The 22,512-nt window shown below is 47.4% G+C and overlaps 1 protein-coding gene and 1 pseudogene across 2 annotated transcripts in view; one reads left to right on the plus strand and one right to left on the minus strand.

The window, feature by feature from the left end:
* LOC310635688 (ribonuclease P protein subunit p25-like protein) overlaps positions 1-22,512 on the plus strand; it is a 75,627-nt pseudogene that overhangs the window by 35,468 nt on the left and 17,647 nt on the right. The window lies entirely within an intron of this gene.
* On the minus strand, positions 12,924-22,443 carry LOC310635656 (NACHT, LRR and PYD domains-containing protein 12-like). The gene is given in 6 exon segments (XM_083354849.1): positions 12,924-13,935; positions 15,444-15,461; positions 15,463-15,609; positions 18,822-18,992; positions 19,310-19,480; positions 21,014-22,443. Coding segments are annotated over 6 exon segments (1,767 nt in total). The 5' UTR covers positions 22,144-22,443; the 3' UTR covers positions 12,924-13,805.

Genomic DNA, 22,512 nt, shown 5'->3' on the forward strand with positions numbered 1-22,512 from the left:
CCAGAGCAGAAGACTTTAGAAAAGCCCAAGAGCAAAGTTGGCAATAAGAGACAGAGAGCAACAGGCAAGTCTAGGCAAACTAAAGTCCAGATTTGCTCTGGTACCAAGACAGAGCTCTCTTTCCTCCCAGAGAGCAGCCGGAACCTTCTGGAATTCCACATCCAGTGGAAGAGAATCCAGCATGCATGGGGCTTGCCATCAACAGTGCTAAAATCATTGCAAGCTTTCGCCCCACCTCTCTTTAAAGCAGAGAAGATCACCGCAGACACTGTGACCAAGATTCCCCCACGTGATAGAGAAGTGCAAATCCTCAGTCAAGACCTCGATTTTCTCAGCGTTGAGGAAAAGGAACTCTTGGAGGCCCATCTGAGACATCGTACATCAGAGCACAGATGGGGTCTTCCAGAAAGAGTTCGGCAATCTCTGAGGGCCTTCCTACCACCCAGATCTCCTTCTCATCCTGGGATGACTGGATTCCAGCCTCTCTTGCCTTTACCACACAAATCCTTACGGAAAAGTGGACCTGATTTGCAAACCACAGACATCTATGAACCGGTATTGTTTAAGCCAGAGCAGAAGACTTTAGAAAAGCCCAAGAGCAAAGTTGGCAATAAGAGACGGAGAGCAACAGGCAAGTCTAGGCAAACTAAAGTCCAGATTTGCTCTGGTACCAAGACAGGGCTCTCTTTCCTCCCAGAGAGCAGCCGGAACCTTCTGGAATTCCACATCCAGTGGAAGAGAATCCAGCATGCATGGGGCTTGCCATCAACAGTGCTAAAATCATTGCAAGCTTTCGCCCCACCTCTCTTTAAAGCAGAGAAGATCACCGCAGACACTGTGACCAAGATTCCCCCACGTGATAGAGGAGAAGTGCAAATCCTCAGTCAAGACCTCGATTTTCTCAGCGTTGAGGAAAAGGAACTCTTGGAGGCCCATCTGAGACATCGTACATCAGAGCACAGATGGGGTCTTCCAGAAAGAGTTCGGCAATCTCTGAGGGCCTTCCTACCACCCAGATCTCCTTCTCATCCTGGGATGACTGGATTCCAGCCTCTCTTGCCTTTACCACCCAAATCCTTACGGAAAAGTGGACCTGATTTGCAAACCACAGACATCTATGAACCGGTATTGTTTAAGCCAGAGCAGAAGACTTTAGAAAAGCCCAAGAGCAAAGTTGGCAATAAGAGACGGAGAGCAACAGGCAAGTCTAGGCAAACTAAAGTCCAGATTTGCTCTGGTACCAAGACAGGGCTCTCTTTCCTCCCAGAGAGCAGCCGGAACCTTCTGGAATTCGACATCCAGTGGAAGAGAATCCAGCATGCATGGGGCTTGCCATCAACAGTGCTAAAATCGTTGCAAGCTTTCGCCCCACCTCTCTTTAAAGCAGAGAAGATCACCGCAGACACTGTGACCAAGATTCCCCCACGTGATAGAGGAGAAGTGCAAATCCTCAGTCAAGACATCGATTTTTTCAGCGTTGAGGAAAAGGAACTCTTGGAGGCCCATCTGAGACATCATACATCAGAGCACAGATGGGGTCTTCCAGAAAGAGTTCGGCAATCTCTGAGGGCCTTCCTACCACCCAGATCTCCTTCTCATCCTGGGATGACTGGATTCCAGCCTCTCTTGCCTTTACCACCCAAATCCTTACGGAAAAGTGGACCTGATTTGCAAACCACAGACATCTATGAACCGGTATTGTTTAAGCCAGAGCAGAAGACTTTAGAAAAGCCCAAGAGCAAAGTTGGCAATAAGAGACGGAGAGCAACAGGCAAGTCTAGGCAAACTAAAGTCCAGATTTGCTCTGGTACCAAGACAGGGCTCTCTTTCCTCCCAGAGAGCAGCCGGAACCTTCTGGAATTCCACATCCAGTGGAAGAGAATCCAGCATGCATGGGGCTTGCCATCAACAGTGCTAAAATCGTTGCAAGCTTTCGCCCCACCTCTCTTTAAAGCAGAGAAGATCACTGCAGACACTGTGACCAAGATTCCCCCACGTGATAGAGGAGAAGTGCAAATCCTCAGTCAAGACCTCGATTTTCTCAGCGTTGAGGAAAAGGAACTCTTGGAGGCCCATCTGAGACATCGTACATCAGAGCACAGATGGGGTCTTCCAGAAAGAGTTCGGCAATCTCTGAGGGCCTTCCTACCACCCAGATCTCCTTCTCATCCTGGGATGACTGGATTCCAGCCTCTCTTGCCTTTACCACCCAAATCCTTACAGAAAAGTGGACCTGATTTGCAAACCACAGACATCTATGAACCGGTATTGTTTAAGCCAGAGCAGAAGACTTTAGAAAAGCCCAAGAGCAAAGTTGGCAATAAGAGACGGAGAGCAACAGGCAAGTCTAGGCAAACTAAAGTCCAGATTTGCTCTGGTACCAAGACAGAGCTCTCTTTCCTCCCAGAGAGCAGCCGGAACCTTCTGGAATTCCACATCCAGTGGAAGAGAATCCAGCATGCATGGGGCTTGCCATCAACAGTGCTAAAATCGTTGCAAGCTTTCGCCCCACCTCTCTTTAAAGCAGAGAAGATCACCGCAGACACTGTGACCAAGATTCCCCCACGTGATAGAGGAGAAGTGCAAATCCTCAGTCAAGACCTCGATTTTCTCAGCGTTGAGGAAAAGGAACTCTTGGAGGCCCATCTGAGACATCGTACATCAGAGCACAGATGGGGTCTTCCAGAAAGAGTTCGGCAATCTCTGAGGGCCTTCCTACCACCCAGATCTCCTTCTCATCCTGGGATGACTGGATTCCAGCCTCTCTTGCCTTTACCACCCAAATCCTTACGGAAAAGTGGACCTGATTTGCAAACCACAGACATCTATGAACCGGTATTGTTTAAGCCAGAGCAGAAGACTTTAGAAAAGCCCAAGAGCAAAGTTGGCAATAAGAGACAGAGAGCAACAGGCAAGTCTAGGCAAACTAAAGTCCAGATTTGCTCTGGTACCAAGACAGGGCTCTCTTTCCTCCCAGAGAGCAGCCGGAACCTTCTGGAATTCCACATCCAGTGGAAGAGAATCCAGCATGCATGGGGCTTGCCATCAACAGTGCTAAAATCGTTGCAAGCTTTCGCCCCACCTCTCTTTAAAGCAGAGAAGATCACCGCAGACACTGTGACCAAGATTCCCCCACGTGATAGAGGAGAAGTGCAAATCCTCAGTCAAGACCTCGATTTTCTCAGCGTTGAGGAAAAGGAACTCTTGGAGGCCCATCTGAGACATCGTACATCAGAGCACAGATGGGGTCTTCCAGAAAGAGTTCGGCAATCTCTGAGGGCCTTCCTACCACCCAGATCTCCTTCTCATCCTGGGATGACTGGATTCCAGCCTCTCTTGCCTTTACCACCCAAATCCTTACGGAAAAGTGGACCTGATTTGCAAACCACAGACATCTATGAACCGGTATTGTTTAAGCCAGAGCAGAAGACTTTAGAAAAGCCCAAGAGCAAAGTTGGCAATAAGAGACAGAGAGCAACAGGCAAGTCTAGGCAAACTAAAGTCCAGATTTGCTCTGGTACCAAGACAGAGCTCTCTTTCCTCCCAGAGAGCAGCCGGAACCTTCTGGAATTCCACATCCAGTGGAAGAGAATCCAGCATGCATGGGGCTTGCCATCAACAGTGCTAAAATCGTTGCAAGCTTTCGCCCCACCTCTCTTTAAAGCAGAGAAGATCACCGCAGACACTGTGACCAAGATTCCCCCACGTGATAGAGGAGAAGTGCAAATCCTCAGTCAAGACCTCGATTTTCTCAGCGTTGAGGAAAAGGAACTCTTGGAGGCCCATCTGAGACATCGTACATCAGAGCACAGATGGGGTCTTCCAGAAAGAGTTCGGCAATCTCTGAGGGCCTTCCTACCACCCAGATCTCCTTCTCATCCTGGGATGACTGGATTCCAGCCTCTCTTGCCTTTACCACCCAAATCCTTACGGAAAAGTGGACCTGATTTGCAAACCACAGACATCTATGAACCGGTATTGTTTAAGCCAGAGCAGAAGACTTTAGAAGAGCCCAAGAGCAAAGTTGGCAATAAGAGACGGAGAGCAACAGGCAAGTCTAGGCAAACTAAAGTCCAGATTTGCTCTGGTACCAAGACAGGGCTCTCTTTCCTCCCAGAGAGCAGCCGGAACCTTCTGGAATTCCACATCCAGTGGAAGAGAATCCAGCATGCATGGGGCTTGCCATCAACAGTGCTAAAATCGTTGCAAGCTTTCGCCCCACCTCTCTTTAAAGCAGAGAAGATCACCGCAGACACTGTGACCAAGATTCCCCCACGTGATAGAGGAGAAGTGCAAATCCTCAGTCAAGACCTCGATTTTCTCAGCGTTGAGGAAAAGGAACTCTTGGAGGCCCATCTGAGACATCGTACATCAGAGCACAGATGGGGTCTTCCAGAAAGAGTTCGGCAATCTCTGAGGGCCTTCCTACCACCCAGATCTCCTTCTCATCCTGGGATGACTGGATTCCAGCCTCTCTTGCCTTTACCACCCAAATCCTTACGGAAAAGTGGACCTGATTTGCAAACCACAGACATCTATGAACCGGTATTGTTTAAGCCAGAGCAGAAGACTTTAGAAGAGCCCAAGAGCAAAGTTGGCAATAAGAGACGGAGAGCAACAGGCAAGTCTAGGCAAACTAAAGTCCAGATTTGCTCTGGTACCAAGACAGGGCTCTCTTTCCTCCCAGAGAGCAGCCGGAACCTTCTGGAATTCCACATCCAGTGGAAGAGAATCCAGCATGCATGGGGCTTGCCATCAACAGTGCTAAAATCGTTGCAAGCTTTCGCCCCACCTCTCTTTAAAGCAGAGAAGATCACCGCAGACACTGTGACCAAGATTCCCCCACGTGATAGAGGAGAAGTGCAAATCCTCAGTCAAGACCTCGATTTTCTCAGCGTTGAGGAAAAGGAACTCTTGGAGGCCCATCTGAGACATCGTACATCAGAGCACAGATGGGGTCTTCCAGAAAGAGTTCGGCAATCTCTGAGGGCCTTCCTACCACCCAGATCTCCTTCTCATCCTGGGATGACTGGATTCCAGCCTCTCTTGCCTTTACCACCCAAATCCTTACGGAAAAGTGGACCTGATTTGCAAACCACAGACATCTATGAACCGGTATTGTTTAAGCCAGAGCAGAAGACTTTAGAAGAGCCCAAGAGCAAAGTTGGCAATAAGAGACGGAGAGCAACAGGCAAGTCTAGGCAAACTAAAGTCCAGATTTGCTCTGGTACCAAGACAGGGCTCTCTTTCCTCCCAGAGAGCAGCCGGAACCTTCTGGAATTCCACATCCAGTGGAAGAGAATCCAGCATGCATGGGGCTTGCCATCAACAGTGCTAAAATCGTTGCAAGCTTTCGCCCCACCTCTCTTTAAAGCAGAGAAGATCACCGCAGACACTGTGACCAAGATTCCCCCACGTGATAGAGGAGAAGTGCAAATCCTCAGTCAAGACCTCGATTTTCTCAGCGTTGAGGAAAAGGAACTCTTGGAGGCCCATCTGAGACATCGTACATCAGAGCACAGATGGGGTCTTCCAGAAAGAGTTCGGCAATCTCTGAGGGCCTTCCTACCACCCAGATCTCCTTCTCATCCTGGGATGACTGGATTCCAGCCTCTCTTGCCTTTACCACCCAAATCCTTACGGAAAAGTGGACCTGATTTGCAAACCACAGACATCTATGAACCGGTATTGTTTAAGCCAGAGCAGAAGACTTTAGAAAAGCCCAAGAGCAAAGTTGGCAATAAGAGACGGAGAGCAACAGGCAAGTCTAGGCAAACTAAAGTCCAGGTTTGCTCTGGTACCAAGACAGGGCTCTCTTTCCTCCCAGAGAGCAGCCGGAACCTTCTGGAATTCCACATCCAGTGGAAGAGAATCCAGCATGCATGGGGCTTGCCATCAACAGTGCTAAAATCGTTGCAAGCTTTCGCCCCACCTCTCTTTAAAGCAGAGAAGATCACCGCAGACACTGTGACCAAGATTCCCCCACGTGATAGAGGAGAAGTGCAAATCCTCAGTCAAGACCTCGATTTTCTCAGCGTTGAGGAAAAGGAACTCTTGGAGGCCCATCTGAGACATCGTACATCAGAGCACAGATGGGGTCTTCCAGAAAGAGTTCGGCAATCTCTGAGGGCCTTCCTACCACCCAGATCTCCTTCTCATCATGGGATGACTGGATTCCAGCCTCTCTTGCCTTTACCACCCAAATTCTTATGGAAAAGTGGACCTGATTTGCAAACCACAGACATCTATGAACCGGTATTGTTTAAGCCAGAGCAGAAGACTTTAGAAAAGCCCAAGAGCAAAGTTGGCAATAAGAGACGGAGAGCAACAGGCAAGTCTAGGCAAACTAAAGTCCAGATTTGCTCTGGTACCAAGACAGGGCTCTCTTTCCTCCCAGAGAACAGCCAGAACCTTCTGGAATTCCACATCCAGTGGAAGAGAATCCAGCATGCATGGGGCTTGCCATCAACAGTGCTAAAATCGTTGCAAGCTTTCGCCCCACCTCTCTTTAAAGCAGAGAAGATCACCGCAGACAATGTGACCAAGATTCCCCCACGTGATAGAGGAGAAGTGCAAATCCTCAGTCAAGACCTCGATTTTCTCAGCGTTGAGGAAAAGGAACTCTTGGAGGCCCATCTGAGACATCGTACATCAGAGCACAGATGGGGTCTTCCAGAAAGAGTTCGGCAATCTCTGAGGGCCTTCCTACCACCCAGATCTCCTTCTCATCCTGGGATGACTGGATTCCAGCCTCTCTTGCCTTTACCACCCAAATCCTTACGGAAAAGTGGACCTGATTTGCAAACCACAGACATCTATGAACCGGTATTGTTTAAGCCAGAGCAGAAGACTTTAGAAAAGCCCAAGAGCAAAGTTGGCAATAAGAGACGGAGAGCAACAGGCAAGTCTAGGCAAACTAAAGTCCAGATTTGCTCTGGTACCAAGACAGGGCTCTCTTTCCTCCCAGAGAGCAGCCGGAACCTTCTGCAATTCCACATCCAGTGGAAGAGAATCCAGCATGCATGGGGCTTGCCATCAACAGTGCTAAAATCGTTGCAAGCTTTCGCCCCACCTCTCTTTAAAGCAGAGAAGATCACCGCAGACACTGTGACCAAGATTCCCCCACGTGATAGAGGAGAAGTGCAAATCCTCAGTCAAGACCTCGATTTTCTCAGCGTTGAGGAAAAGGAACTCTTGGAGGCCCATCTGAGACATCGTACATCAGAGCACAGATGGGGTCTTCCAGAAAGAGTTCGGCAATCTCTGAGGGCCTTCCTACCACCCAGATCTCCTTCTCATCCTGGGATGACTGGATTCCAGCCTCTCTTGCCTTTACCACACAAATCCTTACGGAAAAGTGGACCTGATTTGCAAACCACAGACATCTATGAACCGGTATTGTTTAAGCCAGAGCAGAAGACTTTAGAAAAGCCCAAGAGCAAAGTTGGCAATAAGAGACGGAGAGCAACAGGCAAGTCTAGGCAAACTAAAGTCCAGATTTGCTCTGGTACCAAGACAGGGCTCTCTTTCCTCCCAGAGAACAGCCGGAACCTTCTGGAATTCCACATCCAGTGGAAGAGAATCCAGCATGCATGGGGCTTGCCATCAACAGTGCTAAAATCGTTGCAAGCTTTCGCCCCACCTCTCTTTAAAGCAGAGAAGATCACCGCAGACACTGTGACCAAGATTCCCCCACGTGATAGAGGAGAAGTGCAAATCCTCAGTCAAGACCTCGATTTTCTCAGCGTTGAGGAAAAGGAACTCTTGGAGGCCCATCTGAGACATCGTACATCAGAGCACAGATGGGGTCTTCCAGAAAGAGTTCGGCAATCTCTGAGGGCCTTCCTACCACCCAGATCTCCTTCTCATCCTGGGATGACTGGATTCCAGCCTCTCTTGCCTTTACCACCCAAATCCTTACGGAAAAGTGGACCTGATTTGCAAACCACAGACATCTATGAACCGGTATTGTTTAAGCCAGAGCAGAAGACTTTAGAAAAGCCCAAGAGCAAAGTTGGCAATAAGAGACGGAGAGCAACAGGCAAGTCTAGGCAAACTAAAGTCCAGATTTGCTCTGGTACCAAGACAGGGCTCTCTTTCCTCCCAGAGAGCAGCCGGAACCTTCTGGAATTCCACATCCAGTGGAAGAGAATCCAGCATGCATGGGCCTTGCCATCAACAGTGCTAAAATCGTTGCAAGCTTTCGCCCCACCTCTCTTTAAAGCAGAGAAGATCACCGCAGACACTGTGACCAAGATTCCCCCACGGGATAGAGGAGAAGTGCAAATCCTCAGTCAAGACCTCGATTTTCTCAGCGTTGAGGAAAAAGAACTCTTGGAGGCCCATCTGAGACATCGTACATCAGAGCACAGATGGGGTCTTCCAGAAAGGGTTCGGCAATCTCTGAGGGTGTTCTTGCCATCTAGATCTCCTTCTTGCTTTGAGATGACTGGATCCCAGCCTCTCTTGCCATATCCACCCATAGCTAGAGCGCAAGCGCGATAGCTGAGAGCGGAGCACAAGGACTCTAGCTGTCAAAACGCCGACACAGCCGATTGGCCCAGCTTCCCGGAGGGAGAAGCCGAACCGCTGATTGGAGGAACCAACTTCCAGCTGGCTATATAAAGAACTCAAACTGGCAGAGTTTTGCCAGGTGTACCTCAATAAACCTGTAACCCGAGCCTGCTGTCTCTGCGTAATCCTTGCACCCGCGAGCCACTTCACAGGCCACAGCCCACTACCAGGCTGCCGCTTATTCGGAACTGAGCCATGTGAGCAGTGGGCTGGCATGTACATGCGCATGCAGCTCAACTCATGCAAACAGCAGGCTAGCGCACACTTGAAGTCAAGTTGAGCTGTGCACAAGCATCGGCCCATTGCTCGTATGGCCTGGTTCCTGTCTCCCCCACCCCTAGCCGTGCCACCAAGCCGCAAAGGTTGGGGACCGCTTGTCAACTGTCCAGTTGGCATTTCCAGAAAAAGAAACTCCTCAGACATGATTTTACCAAGAGTCTAATACTTTACTGAAATTTTACATTGGCGCAGAAGAAGCAAAACCAGCTCTTGATTTTCCGGCTCAGGCTTGCTTAGCTAAACAATAAATTCCCTCATCCCCACCCACCAGGTGTTCATATTGCCCAATAGTAACATTTGTTCTTATTATGGAAACAGTCCACTTCCCTGCTGAGCACCTGCATTAGTGACCTTGGCTCTCAGAAGCCTCGGTTGCCTAGAAACCACTCCTCCCAGTTCTGCATCCCATCCCACTGTAAAGCTATAAGCGAGGGTAAAAGGGCAAATCAGTCTTGACACTACTGCTGTAGTCCAATCCCCTGCTCAAGCAGAAGACCTTATACCATTCTGGGCAACTGGCTGTCCACTCTCTTCTTGAACGCCTCGAGGGATGAAGCACCACAGACTGGTCACTCATGTGCTCCTCAAAGAGGAGGGGTCATTTTATTACTGCTGGCTAAGTCCTCGATTTATGACCACAACTGGGTCCAGAATTTAGTTGCTAAGCAAGTTAGTGGTTAAGGAAGCTGCACCCAATGGTCAAATGAACCATTGCGGTTGTTAAGGGAATCATGTGATCGTTAAACGAATCGGCTTCTCCCCCTTGACTTTGCTTGTTCGAAGCCAGCTGGGAAGGTTGCAAATGGGGCTCACCTGACCCTGGGATGCTCAGTTGTGGTTGTAAGTCGAGGACTACCTATACAACAATCCTGCAAGTCATGAGTAGGACCAATTTGGTTGCTGGTCAGCATCCCAGTCCAGTTCAAAATGCTGGTCATCCCACCTCCCCCCCCCCCCAAGCTCTTTATGCTTGTTGAAATAATTTTACAATTTAAGTAATTTTATTCATGCACTCCCTGTGAACTTCGTTAATCATATACGTGCCTGTAGCCAGAAGACAGTATGTTAATAAATATTAATAAAGGAGAATATTTGTAGCTCAGAGTTGAAGTGTAGGGTCCTTGGTGCTCTCCGAGCTTGGTTGTTTTCTTGCAGACATTTCAGGACCCAACTAGGTAACATCATCAGTGCTAGAAGGGAGGAGGAGGAGGAGGAATGTGGGGTCTTTGGTGCTCTCTGAAGTGGGTTGTTTTCTTGCAGACATTTCAGGACCCAACTAGGTATTTTTTATTTTATTTTTTATTTTAATTCCATTTATATCCCGCCCTTCTCCAAAGACTCAGGGCGGCTTACAAACTTAGCAGTAGCCTTCATTCTATGTATATGCCTGCTTATTAGGGCTTTCACATACACCCCCCCCAAGCGGCATTATTACAAAGTCAGCTTAATTGCCCCCAAGAATCTGGGTCCTCATTTTACCTACCTCGGAAGGATGGAAGGCTGAGTCAATCTTGAGCCTGGTGGGATGCGAACCTGCACTAATTGCAGGCAGCTGGTGTTACTTAAGGAGGCATTAGCCCACTGCTCCACCAAGGTAACATCATCAGTGCTAGAAGGGAGGAGGAGGAGGAGGAGGAGGAGGAGGAGGAGGAGGAGTCTTTGGTGCTCTCTGAAGTGGGTTGTTTTCTTGCAGATGTTTCATGACCCAACTAGTTAACATCATCAGTCCTAGTAGTCCTAGTCTGGGTTGTGAAACATCTGCAAGAAAACAACCAAGCTCAGAGAATACCGTCTCCTCAGAAACTATATTGCAAAGACAATATAAGGTTGCAAATACTCTTCAACTAGTTTTAGCCGATAATTGACAGCCAGGCTGAAGTTGATTAAATCAAGCAAATAATAGCAAACAGGGAATATCCCTTATAATACAAACTTCCCTGAGCATATAGATGTGGCATTCCAGAATCAGCACATAGACACTTGCCAAAGAAAAGATGTACACACTCAGCAAAATAAGATAAGGCCATCCCTACTGGAACTGCATGTCCACCAAATTAAACATTACAAAGGGCATATTCGCGTACACCTCACAATGGACCATCTTTCTTATAAGTATTACCAGCCTGTATATCCAAAATTGTAGCTACTCCAAGGGCTGTTTCTATGCTCTTGAAAAACAGAACAATAGAATTGGAAAGGACCTTGGGGGTCTTCTAGTCCAATCCCCTACTCAAGCAGGAAACCCTATACCAGTGGTGGCAAACCTATGGCACGGTTGCCAGAGGAGGCACTCGGAGCTCTCTCTGTGAGCATGCGCACCTCACTCTTTGGCTAAGTTTTTGCAGGAAAAAGCCATTTCTCAAGCCCCTTCCTAGCCAAAACAAGCCTCTGGAGCAAGCACACTGTTTTTAGCTTTGAATTATATCAAATCTGACACCAGAAACAGATTAACAAATGACCTGAGTGCTGCACGTGTTGCTCTCAAACTTACAAAGTATAAGCCAAGGTTAGACAAATTATCAGCATGCATACAACAGAAAAAATCACATTAATTGTTCAAAAGCATGCCAAAGGCAAACTTTTACCTTTCAGTAAAAAGTTGTTTGAATCGAAAGCTTTGTTATTGTGTTTTTTCTTTTAAGACAAAAGATGTTAATGTATGAGTTGTTTTTTTATAAACGAAAACCTTAGTATTCAGATTAAATTGCCGTGTTGGCACTTTGCGATAAATAAGTGGGTTTTGGGTTGCAGTTTGGGCACTCGGTCTCTAAAAGTTTTGCCATCACTGCCCTATACTATTCAGGACAAATGGCTGCCCAATCTTTTCTTGAAAACCTCCAGTGGTGGAGTAACCAGAACTTCTGGAGGCAAGTCGTTCCACTGATTACCGTATTTATCGGACCATAAAACGCACTTTTCCCCCCCCCCCAAAAGTGGGTGGAAAAATGAGGTGCGTCTTATGGTCCGAAGGTAAGCGAAAACTCTTGTCTCCCGTTCAGTCAACGCCATCCATCAGCTCCATTGGAGAGACATGATTGAATGAAGACATGGAATTCTCCGCCCCTCCCCGCGCGCGCCCATTTTCTTTCTTTTACTTCACCGCTAAAGAAAGTTTTTGCTAAACTAAACCTCATAGGCCAAATCCCAATAATTCTCTGGTTTCGTATTGCTGGCGACTTGCCCCAGCAAAGCTGTGAGGAGTTGTCCCTGCAGGTTTCTCGGCGAAGTTTATCGGAAGTGATTTCCCATTTGCAAGAGTAATAATTGTTTGAAATTGCTTCGGCATCTTAGAAAACCTATTCAGGGAAAAGAAACTATCGGTACCTTAAATTTTGGCCGGCAGCTGAAGTGTGTTCAAAACCCTGCAAGAAAGCAGCTTCTCATCCTGGCTGGGTGGAGGAAGGGCGGCAAATACTTTTCTAATGCATCTTTTCTTCCTTTCTCCCCCCCCAGCACTTCGCCCCCCCTCCCCACACATTCCTTGCCTCTCCTCCTTCCTCGGCTCTCAACGCAGCCCTGCTGTGTATACACGTGCACAGAGACACGCAACCTAACTGGGTGGAGGGTGAGGGTGGGGAAGCCGGCATGCTGAGCTGCTGATCAGCCAATAGAAATGCAGGTTCCCGACGCGGCGAGGGCGGGGTGCGTAGAGAAAGAATTGTGAAGGTTGTTCTTGTGTGGCGGGAGAACTGGTCATTCGAGGAGAGCTGCTGGTAATTCACACGTTTGCAGGCTCCCAGTGGAAAAGAGCAGGAGGGGCGGTGGACGGATCGCGTCTGCTGCTATCTTTCCAGCTGCAACTTGTGGAGACCTGGCCTTTTTTTTTTGTATCCCCATGTATTAAGGGGTGTCCTCCATCTTGACTTTATTTTACCTCAGCTGCAGAGCCCATTGTTATACGCAAAACACAGACTACCGGTAAATTTGCTGCTACACTGGCCACCAGTCCTGTGATGTTCTCTATGAGTGCAAGTGTCTTTCTTTCTTTTTGTTTCTTTTTCTTTCTTTATTTCTTTCTCTTCTTTCTTTCTTTCTTTCTTCCTTCCTTCCACTCTCTCTCTCTTCCTTCCTTTCTTCCTTCCTTTCTCTCTTTTTTCTTCTATCCTTTCCTTCCTTCCTTCCTTTCACTCTCTCTCTCTCTTCCTTCCTTTCTTCCTTCCTTCCTTTCACTCTCTCTCTCCCTTCCTTCCTTCCCTCCTTCTCTCTCTCTCTCCCCTCCTTCCTTCCTAGTATACCGGTACTATTTGGTTCAGAATATTTTTTTTCTTGTTTTCCTGCTCTAAAAACTGGGTGCGTCTTATGGTCAGGTGCGTCTTATGGTCCGAAAAATACGGTAATTGTTCTCACTGTCAAGAAATTCCTCTTTAGTTCTAGGTTGAATCTCTCCTTGATTGGTTTCCATCCCTTGGTTTTGTGTTGCCTTCTGGTGCGTTGGGGAATAGGTTGAACCCCTCATCTTTGTGGCAACCTCTCAAACACTGGAATACGGCTATCATGTTGCTCCAGGTCCTTCTTTTCATTAAACTAGGCATACCCAATTCCCGCAACTTTTTCTTCATATGTTTTAACTCGTCCTCCAGTCATCTTTGTTGAATATACTACTTCTTCTTCAAGCAGTGACTCCGGTGTCATTCTTATGCAAATCCTGGCTCAAACCGGAGCAGGATATTCTTCTGACATGCTAGTTGGGGATTATGGAAGGGATGGATCCCTGAAGGGGATCCCAGTTGAAAAGATCTTCCACATGGCCAAGTCCCACTTGCTCTAAGTCCAGAGGGCTACCATAAGCCTCATAGCCAGGCATGTGAATCAGATGTATGACTGCGATGCAACATGTAATGCAAAAGCTGAGCTGAGCTGAGCTGGCCTTTGAAGGTTTCCAGATCTACTACCCATCGCGCCAACCTTCCAATCCTTGAGGGGCCCAAGGAAAGCAGGTGTGAACTCCACCTTTACTCTTCATCACCTGGGAAGCGGGGAAAATCCGGAGGATAGTAGGAAGTCAGAACTAAGCCAGGATTCTTCTCACAAACTACCTTCAATTTCCACTTCGTGTTTTGGTTTAACAATTTCATGGTAAGTCTGGAAGGAGGAGAAACAAAGCAAAGCATCAGAATTGGGACACTCTCAAGAACACCAATTGGCTTGCAAATCTCTGCTCATCAGCAGCTCTGCAGGGAGTTGAGGGTCAAGCTATTCTCCAAAGCACCTGAAGGCAGGACAAGAAGCAACGGAATGAAACGAATCAAGGAGAAAAACATCTTGGAACTAAGAAGTTTCCTGACAGGGAGGACAATTAATCAGTGGAACTACTTGCCTCCAGAAGTTGTGAGTGCTCCATCACTCGAGGTTTTCAAAAAGAGATTGGACAGCCATTTGTCTGGAAAGGTATAGGGCTTATTCCTGAGGAGAGGGTTAGACTAGAAGAGCTCCAAGGTCCCTTCCAACTCTGTTAGTCTGTTAGTCTGTTTCTGTTCTGTTATTCTGTCACTCTGTTGCTCATCTTCCTTCCTCTGTCCTGACCACTTTCTACAGGGGGAACGATCGAGAGCATCCTTTCATGCAGCATCACAGTCTGGTTTGGAAGCCTCACTGCTTCAGACAGGAAGGCGGTGCAGAGAGTGGTGAGGATGGCCAAAAAGATCATTGGCAGTTCCCTCCCTCCCATCCAGGACATAGCACAGAAGCGTTGTTTGAGCACGGCCCGTAAGATTATCTGGGACACTACTCATCCTCTTCGCGACCTGTTTTCCTTGTTACCTTCTAGGAGGAGACTTTGTGGTATCCGCAGCAGAACATCCAGATTCAGCCATAGTTTCATTCCGTACAGCATTAACCTTGTGAACTCTCAAGCTTCCTCCTTCCGTTATATATTCAAGATGGATAGTATTTAATATCTTATTGTTCTGTATATGTAGGGGTGTAGGTCGTATATAGTATGGTTTAGGTGTGTGTCATGTATGTGTTTGACTTTGAGAGCGGGCAACTAAATTTTATTTTTGATGTGTGCCGTTATGCCCACAGTAAAAAAAATGACAATAAAGGTTATCTTATCTATTCTGCTGAGAGATATGTCGAAAGAGGTCAGCCTTTTGAGCAAATTATGGCATAAATTCATGAGCCACATGGCCTTGTTTTGGAAGCTGATATGGGTGTTGCCCACCGGCCAGGTGGTTGGGAGACCTCTTGACAAAACATTATGTAGAGATTAAATCATCTTTATTTTTCACAGCAGCTTTTGGCAGACTGGGAAATTCAACGAATCTGGGCTGGAAGATGACAGTCAACTTAAGATGGCAAGGATGTCACCTCTGTTCCCACTCAAAGCTCAAAGGACTTTATTTTGGTCGTTGACCAAGATCCACTCAAAAAAAGAAAATAAAAAGAAAGACAAGCTAAATGTACCATTCCCAATGATAACAGAGTTGGAAGGGACCTTGGGAGCCCCTTCCAGCTCTATTATTTTTTTATAATTATTTATTATTTATCATATGGATAGCAATATTCCAATATTTGAGGGGCCGCTACAAAGACGAGGGGGGGGGGTGTCAAACTATTTTCACAGGTCCCTGGACAAACTGTACACTTACGTCAACTTTTGAAGCTTGCCTTTGTATCAACTTCTGGCACAGCTGCCTGATTCCTTTATCTCCCAGGCTGTTATCGCCCAGGTTCAGCTCCAAGAGGGTCTGGCTGGTCTCCAAAACAGAGGCCAGGTTTTCACAGGCAAGGGCTGTCATGCCACAGGAGTGTAAACTGCAAGAGAAGAAAGACAAGGACACCTGTGACCCCATCGTGCTTGGGAGATCAGAAAAGCCTTCCTCGCTACAGATAGTCCTTGACTTACAACAGCTCATTTAGTGACCGTTCAAAGTTACAACGGCACTGAAAACAGTGACTTAGGACCGTTTTTTTCACACTTAAGACCATTGCAACATCCACATGGTCATGTGAACAAAATACGGATGCTTGGCAACCGGTTCATACTTAGGACAATTGCAATGTCTCGGGTCATGTGATCCCCTTTTGTGACCTTTTGACAAGCAAAGTCCATGGGGAAGCAAGATTCGCTTAACCACCATGTTCCTAACTTAACAACTGCCGTGATTCGCTTAACAAATAATGCAAGAGAAGTCGTAAAATCAGGCAAAATTCACTTAACAAATGTCTCACTTAGCAACAGAAATTTTGTTGTCATAAGTCGTGGACTGCCTGTTCTGGTTCTCAACCTACAAACATTTGTTTAGCGACGGTCCCAAGTTAGGGTGGTGCTGAATGGATGGTGGTTAGGAGTGGCCCTCAGAGTTCCAGCCATTCCAGAAACCCAGATTGTGATCTTAGTCAAGCTATTTTCCAAAGCACCTGAAGGCAGGACAAGGAGCAACGGATGGAAACTTATCAAGGAGAGAAGCAGCCTGGAACTAAAGAGAAATATCCTGACAGAACAATTAACCAGTGGAATGGCTTGCCACCAGAAGTTGTGGTTGCTCCATCACTGGAGGTTTTCAAGAAGAGATTGGATAACCATGTTGTTTAAAATGTAAATTATCACAGCCTTTTTCTCATTTTCTTCTTGTGATAACACGGGAGCACAAATATCTGACAGTGGTTTGTTCAAAGAATTGTGGTGTAATATATAACATGAAACAACAACATTCAGGGAGCATACAGAATACAAGATAGTTATCCAGGGGTGGACAACCTTGGCTTTTTTATGACTCATGGACTTCAACTCCCAGAATTCCTGAGCCAGCTATGCTGAGGGGAAAGGGAAAGGTTTCCAAGCTGAGCCATGCTGGCTCAGGAATTCTGGGAGTTGAAGTCCACGAGTCATAAAAGAGCCAAGGTGGCCTAACTCCTGTTATATACAAACCGCTCAAGATTCCAACTGCAATTCTCCTCAGACACTGTCTCTTAAAGGGATACTACCCCCAAATACTCTGCTGACTCACTCTACTGTATATAACACTTCTGCTGGTCAGCTGCTAAATTATAATTACCTTGACAAGCCACTTGTCTGAAATGGTATAGAGCAGGGGTGTCAGACTAGCCACATCACACAATGTGTCACGACGTATCGTGATCTTTTTTCCATTGCTGATAGTGGGGTGGGCGCGGTTTCTGTATGATGAAACCGGCCTGCGGGCTGGCAGTTTGACACCCCTGGTATAGAGTTTCCTGCCTGAACAGGGGTTGGACTAGAAGACCTCCAAGGTCCCTTCCAAGTCTGTTATGAATTAATCAGTGGAAGGGCTTGCCTTCAGAAGTTGTGGGTGCTCCATCACTCAAAGCTTTCAAGAAGAGACTGAACAGTCATTTGTCTGGAATGGTATAAGATCTCCTGCTTGAGCAGTGGGTTGGAGTAGAAGACCTCCAAGGTCCCTTCCAACTCTGTTATTCTGCTGAGTGCTCTGGCAATCAGCTTGTATTTATGGCTGGTTACCAAACACACCGTGATCGCATGATCGGGTTTTTTTGCCACTTTCCCCACTGCAAACAGAAAGAAGGGAATTGCTGGTGATATCTGAGGGCAAGGGTGCCTGTTTGGGTGTTTTCCTACTTCCGACTCATGCAAAGGTCTCCAAGAAGCACAACTGTGACATTCACACAACCAGCTACATGCTCTGTAGGATGGTTATTATAAGTCTAGTTGAGACAGCAGCGAAGGACCAAGGATGAAGGCATTGCCAGAGGGCGTCTGCAGGATGCAAATATTGTAAGCTGCCCAGAGTCATCTTGGACAGTGAGATGGGCAGCATATAAATTTGATTAAAAATAGTTATTTAGTTTTGCTTCTCACCTTTATTAATTTTACAAATAAGGCAGTGAGCATATGCAACATACCTTCCTCCTCCTATTTTCCCAAAGTCATCCAGCTGGCTCTTGTGCCCAAGGCAGGACTAGAACTCGCCATCTCCTGGTGGCTGGTCTAAAGTTACCCAGCTGCCTGTCATGCTTAAGGTGGGCTAGAAGTCTCCATCTCCTGCTGATTGGCCCAAAATCACCCAACCGGCTTTCATGGGTGTGGGAAGTAAGCCCCCCAGAGAAGGAAATATTCAAAGGGCAGAAAAAATATATTTCCTCAAAGGATCTTAAAGAGGCAGAAAAGAATGCCCAGTTTTTCTCTTAATAGCCTCAAGTCTCCCTCCCCCAAGCAGAAACCAGCTCTGTAGAAATGCAGGTGTAAGCCATTCAGGAAGGTTGGAGCTAGAAGATTAAGAAGACAAAGACACCTAAAATCTACATACCCCACCCAAACTCTAAGACAGGACATAATAGGATCAACTCACAGAGGCCAAAGGGACACAGGTCAAAATACATGACACAGGAAATGCAAAGCCTCAAAACAGGAACAGGAAACAACTCCAAACAAAAGGCTCCAGAGGGTATAAAAACCCACTCCCTACATGTGCTCACCCCTTTTTTCTCTTTTCTGCCAGAGCCATCTTTCTGTCTGGCTCTCCTCTTCAATAAACTGCAACCTTCTTTCTAAAGCAGTCGCCATGTTGTTTATTCCCGGCTTGGACTGAACCACGTTGAAGACTTTTCCTTCAACATGGATAAGGTGGGACTAGAACTCACTGTCTCCTGGCGATTGGCCCAAAGTCACCCAGTGACTTTGCCATTTGCTCAGGGGATCCAACCAGGAGGCAAATCTTCCCCCAACCTTTTAATCTTCTAATAAATTTCTTTTCATTTTCAGAATTAAAATTCAGGATGCTTTTTTTTCTTTTCATTTCCGTTTCTGCTCTGGAATGAACCTTTTCCTTCTGAAACAAGCTTGAGAAATTTCCTGGGAGAAGAATGTCCTGGTCACTTCCCTACTCCCTCTGCTGCTCTTGGTGGTGGCTGAAGGAGAAATTGGGGGTGGGGTGTAAACTGGCCTCCCCGTGCCCAGCTGCCAACCGGTTCCAAAAGCTGTGGGGAAAACCAGGGGCTCAGATCAGGAAATCCCTCACCCCACTTACATGAGTCTCTGCAGCCCAGAAGAGGGGTGCTTTAGCCCTTGGCACAGCAGCTTTGCTCCCCCATCACCCAGGGGGTTCGCCCCCAGATTGAGCTCCAGAAGAGAATGTCTGGATTCCAGGACCTGTGAAAGGAGCTGGCAGATGGCGGCCGTGAGGTTGCAGGAGTACAGCCTGTAGGAGACAGAGAAAGGGGGGGGGGGGGAATTTGTACCAGGGTTATAGAATCATAGAATCCTAGGGCTTGAAGGGATCCTGGAGGTCTACTCCACCCTTTGCCCAAGTCCTTGTACCAGGGGTCTTCAAACTTGGCCCTTTCTTATTTTATTTATTTTTATTTATTTTAATTCCATTTATATCCCGCCCTTCTCCAAAGACTCAGGGCGGCTTACAAGCTTAGCCTGGCTGAGGAATTCTGGGAGTTGAAGTCCACAAGTCACAAAAGGGTCATGTTTGAAGACCCCCGCTTTATACCATCCCAGGCTGCTCACCTGAGACTTTGAAGTTGGCAGGTGGGCTGAAGAAGCCATTCACACAAGTAGGAGACCCCTGCCTCCTCCAAGGGATTCTCACCCAAGTCCAGACTGGTCAGCCTTGTGTTGGTCATTGCGATGGGTGTCAAGTCTTTGCAGGCAGTGGGGGAGAGGCCACAGTGGTTCAACCTGTGGAAATCAGGAGGCACATAAACATAATTATGGAGGAAATTGGTAGACACACAATCTGCAGGCAGAACTAGAAGCAACAGATGGAAACTAATCAAGGAGAGAAGATAGTCAGAACTAAGGATAAACTTCCTAACAGTGAGAACAGTTAACTAGCGGAATGACTTACCACTAGAACAGTGATGGCGAACCTTTTAGAGACTGAGTGCCCAAACTGCAACCCAAAGCCCATTTATGTTATCGTCGGGTGCCGGGTGGGCGTGGCCCATTGGATGGGCGTGGCCCATTGGATGGGCGTGGCTGTGGTGGTAATGGCAGACTGGGTGGGACTAAAAAGTTCAATCAATTCCAACTTTGCGAGATCTTTTTTTCCCCGCAAGAAGTTGAAATTGATTGATTGATTGACTGAACCTTTTTTTTTGCACACGGTAGCAGAGCTGAAGGCCTAGGACTAGGGCGATGGCATGCGTGCCCACAGAGAGGGCTCTGCGTGCTAGGTGTGGCACGCATGCCATAGGTTCGCCACCACAGCACTAGATGTTGTGCATGCTCAATCAATGGAGGTTTTAAAAAAGAAATTGGTCAACCATTTATCTGAAATGGTAGGGTCTCCTGCCTGAGCAGGGGGTTGGACTAGAACAGGGGTCGGCAACCTAAAAAAGGAAAAGAGCCACTGGGAACCGGTTCCATCACAAATTTAAAAAGTGGGAGCCGCGTGCGTGTGTCCATGCACGCGCATGCGCAAAAAATGTTTTGTGCATGCACAAAACGGTTTTTTGCGCATGCGCGGACGCACGCGGCTGCCATTTTTTTAAAAGTGAGATGGAACCGGTTCCCGGTTGCCCGACGGCGACGGCCCGTCTGCAAAGCTGCCGCTTTCGGCAGCTTTGCAGACGGGCCGCGGCAGCCTCCTCAAAGAGCGGCGCCCCTGCCCATTCCGAGAGGTGCGCGCGCACCTCTCCGAACGACCGGAGGTGCGCGCGCACCTCCCCAAACCTTTGGGGAGGTGCGCGCGTACCTCCGCGCGAACGGGCAGCGGTGCCGCTCTTTGAGGAAGCTGCCGCGGCCCGTCTGCAAAGCTGCCGCTTTCGGCAGCTTTGCAGACGGGCCGCGGCAGCTTCCTCAAAGAGCGGTGCCCCTGCCCATTCCGAGAGGTGCGCGTGCACCTCCCCAAACCTTTGGAGAGATGCGCGTGGACCTCCGCGCGAAGGGGCAGCAGTGCCGCTCTTTGAGGAAGCTGCCCATTCCGAGTGCGCGCGCACCTCCCCAAACCTTTCTGGATCTCTGAAGATTTCAAGAATCCTGGTAAAAGTTGTTGGAATCTTTGAGGTCTAAACTCATAGCCAGAGAGCTGACCTGAATTCAAAGTCTCAGCAGCTGACAGGCAAAATGATAAAGCTTCAAAGTCCAGCTTGGTCAAAAGTTGTGTTCTGAGATCCATATTGTGGATATGTTTCATTGTTCTCTGGGCAAAGACGGTGTCCTTCATTTCATAAATACAATGAGTGAGCCTTGGCTTCTTGATCCACCCACCTTAGCAATTCTGGACAAACCTTAGTGGTGGATATCTTGAAGGACCACGATTCTTGAAGGACACTCATCCTTTCCACATTGGACAAGCCGTAGAGAAAATGGATCAACATGAGGTATCTGTTGCTGTTCTTCTTATCACCAAATATCTCACTCAAGTCTTGGTAAGGTGTTCTGGTGGTCTCTTCAGTGTCCAACAAGTAGAACAAGGCAGCAAGGAACTCCTGAAAACTCAAGTGGGTGAACCTGTACAAGGTTCCCACCTGAACATCTTGGAGGAAAACTTTCTTATTTGCAGAAGGAGAGTCTGAAGTCAAGTAATCCAAGACACGTTCCTTTAGCTCTTCTTCACGGAAGACCATTGTTCCGCAGATCATCCCATCTTTTGCTAGACAGCACAGGTCTTCCAGGTGACTTTGCCTGGAAAAGGTACCCAAGAAACTCAGGAGGAGATGCAGGTGAATTTCGGTGAGTGTTGCAGTTTCTGGGATACCTTGAAGAAGTTCTGTCTGTGGGTTTTGTTGAAAAATGGAGCCAATGACCCAACAGGTTGCAGGGAGAAAGCACAGACTGAAAAGAGTTTCATTTCTTTGAACCAGTTCAAAGATCTGGTTGGCTTGTTCCATGTTTTGAAAGAAGTGATGAAAATATTCTTTCCTGTGCACAGGAGGAAAACCCAACACCTCCACCAAGAGTGGTGATCTCAGATACTTCAACATTGAGCGTACACCCATGGGCCTTGTGGTCACCAGGAGGTGATACTTCGGAAAGATCTTTTTCTTGAGCAGACCCATCAACAGCTTCACCACCTCTTGCTTTTGATGGGGATCCTTGTCCAGCCCATCAACTGGGACATGAGAGAGCTTCAGGTCCTCCAAACCATCATCAATGAGGAGGAGGTTGTCTTGGTTGGCCAAAACATCCTCCATGGATACCATTCCTGAAGGACAATTGTTGAGGATCATCTCCGTTGCACTCATAAACTTGGTGACACAGCGGAGCGCATCGCAAGAGATATAAAAAGCGTAATCAAACTTGGTCTGCCATAGATAATCTGATGCCCAGTCCAACATGAACTTCCACGTGGCTGTGGTTTTTCCTACCCCAGAAGGTCCAAGCAACATGTTAGGCATATGGTGCTAGCCTACAATGTTGGGTTGAAAATATATTAACCATAATGCTATGTCTTTAAGAATTAATTGGCCAATGGGTGTGTAAGTGTTCTCATGGCCATAAGAGGAAGCTAGGAATGTAGCTTCTCTCTCTCTCTGAATTCACTGATCTCTACTGTTACTATTTTTTGCTCTGCTGTTGGTTTACTACTGTTGTAACCTGAACTGTGTATTGACCTCTGGACCGGTAAGAAGACTTTGTAGTTTGGATTACTCATTGGACTGTTGCTATTGTTTATGACTTGGACTGTTTATTTTTGACTGTGCATTTTTCTTTTTACACCACCTCAAAAGTAAACTACTTTTTGTTTTTATAACTCAGTGCATTCT

This window comes from Vipera ursinii (assembly GCF_947247035.1).
Source record: "Vipera ursinii genome assembly, chromosome: 2".
Taxonomy (NCBI): Eukaryota; Metazoa; Chordata; class Lepidosauria; order Squamata; family Viperidae; genus Vipera; species Vipera ursinii.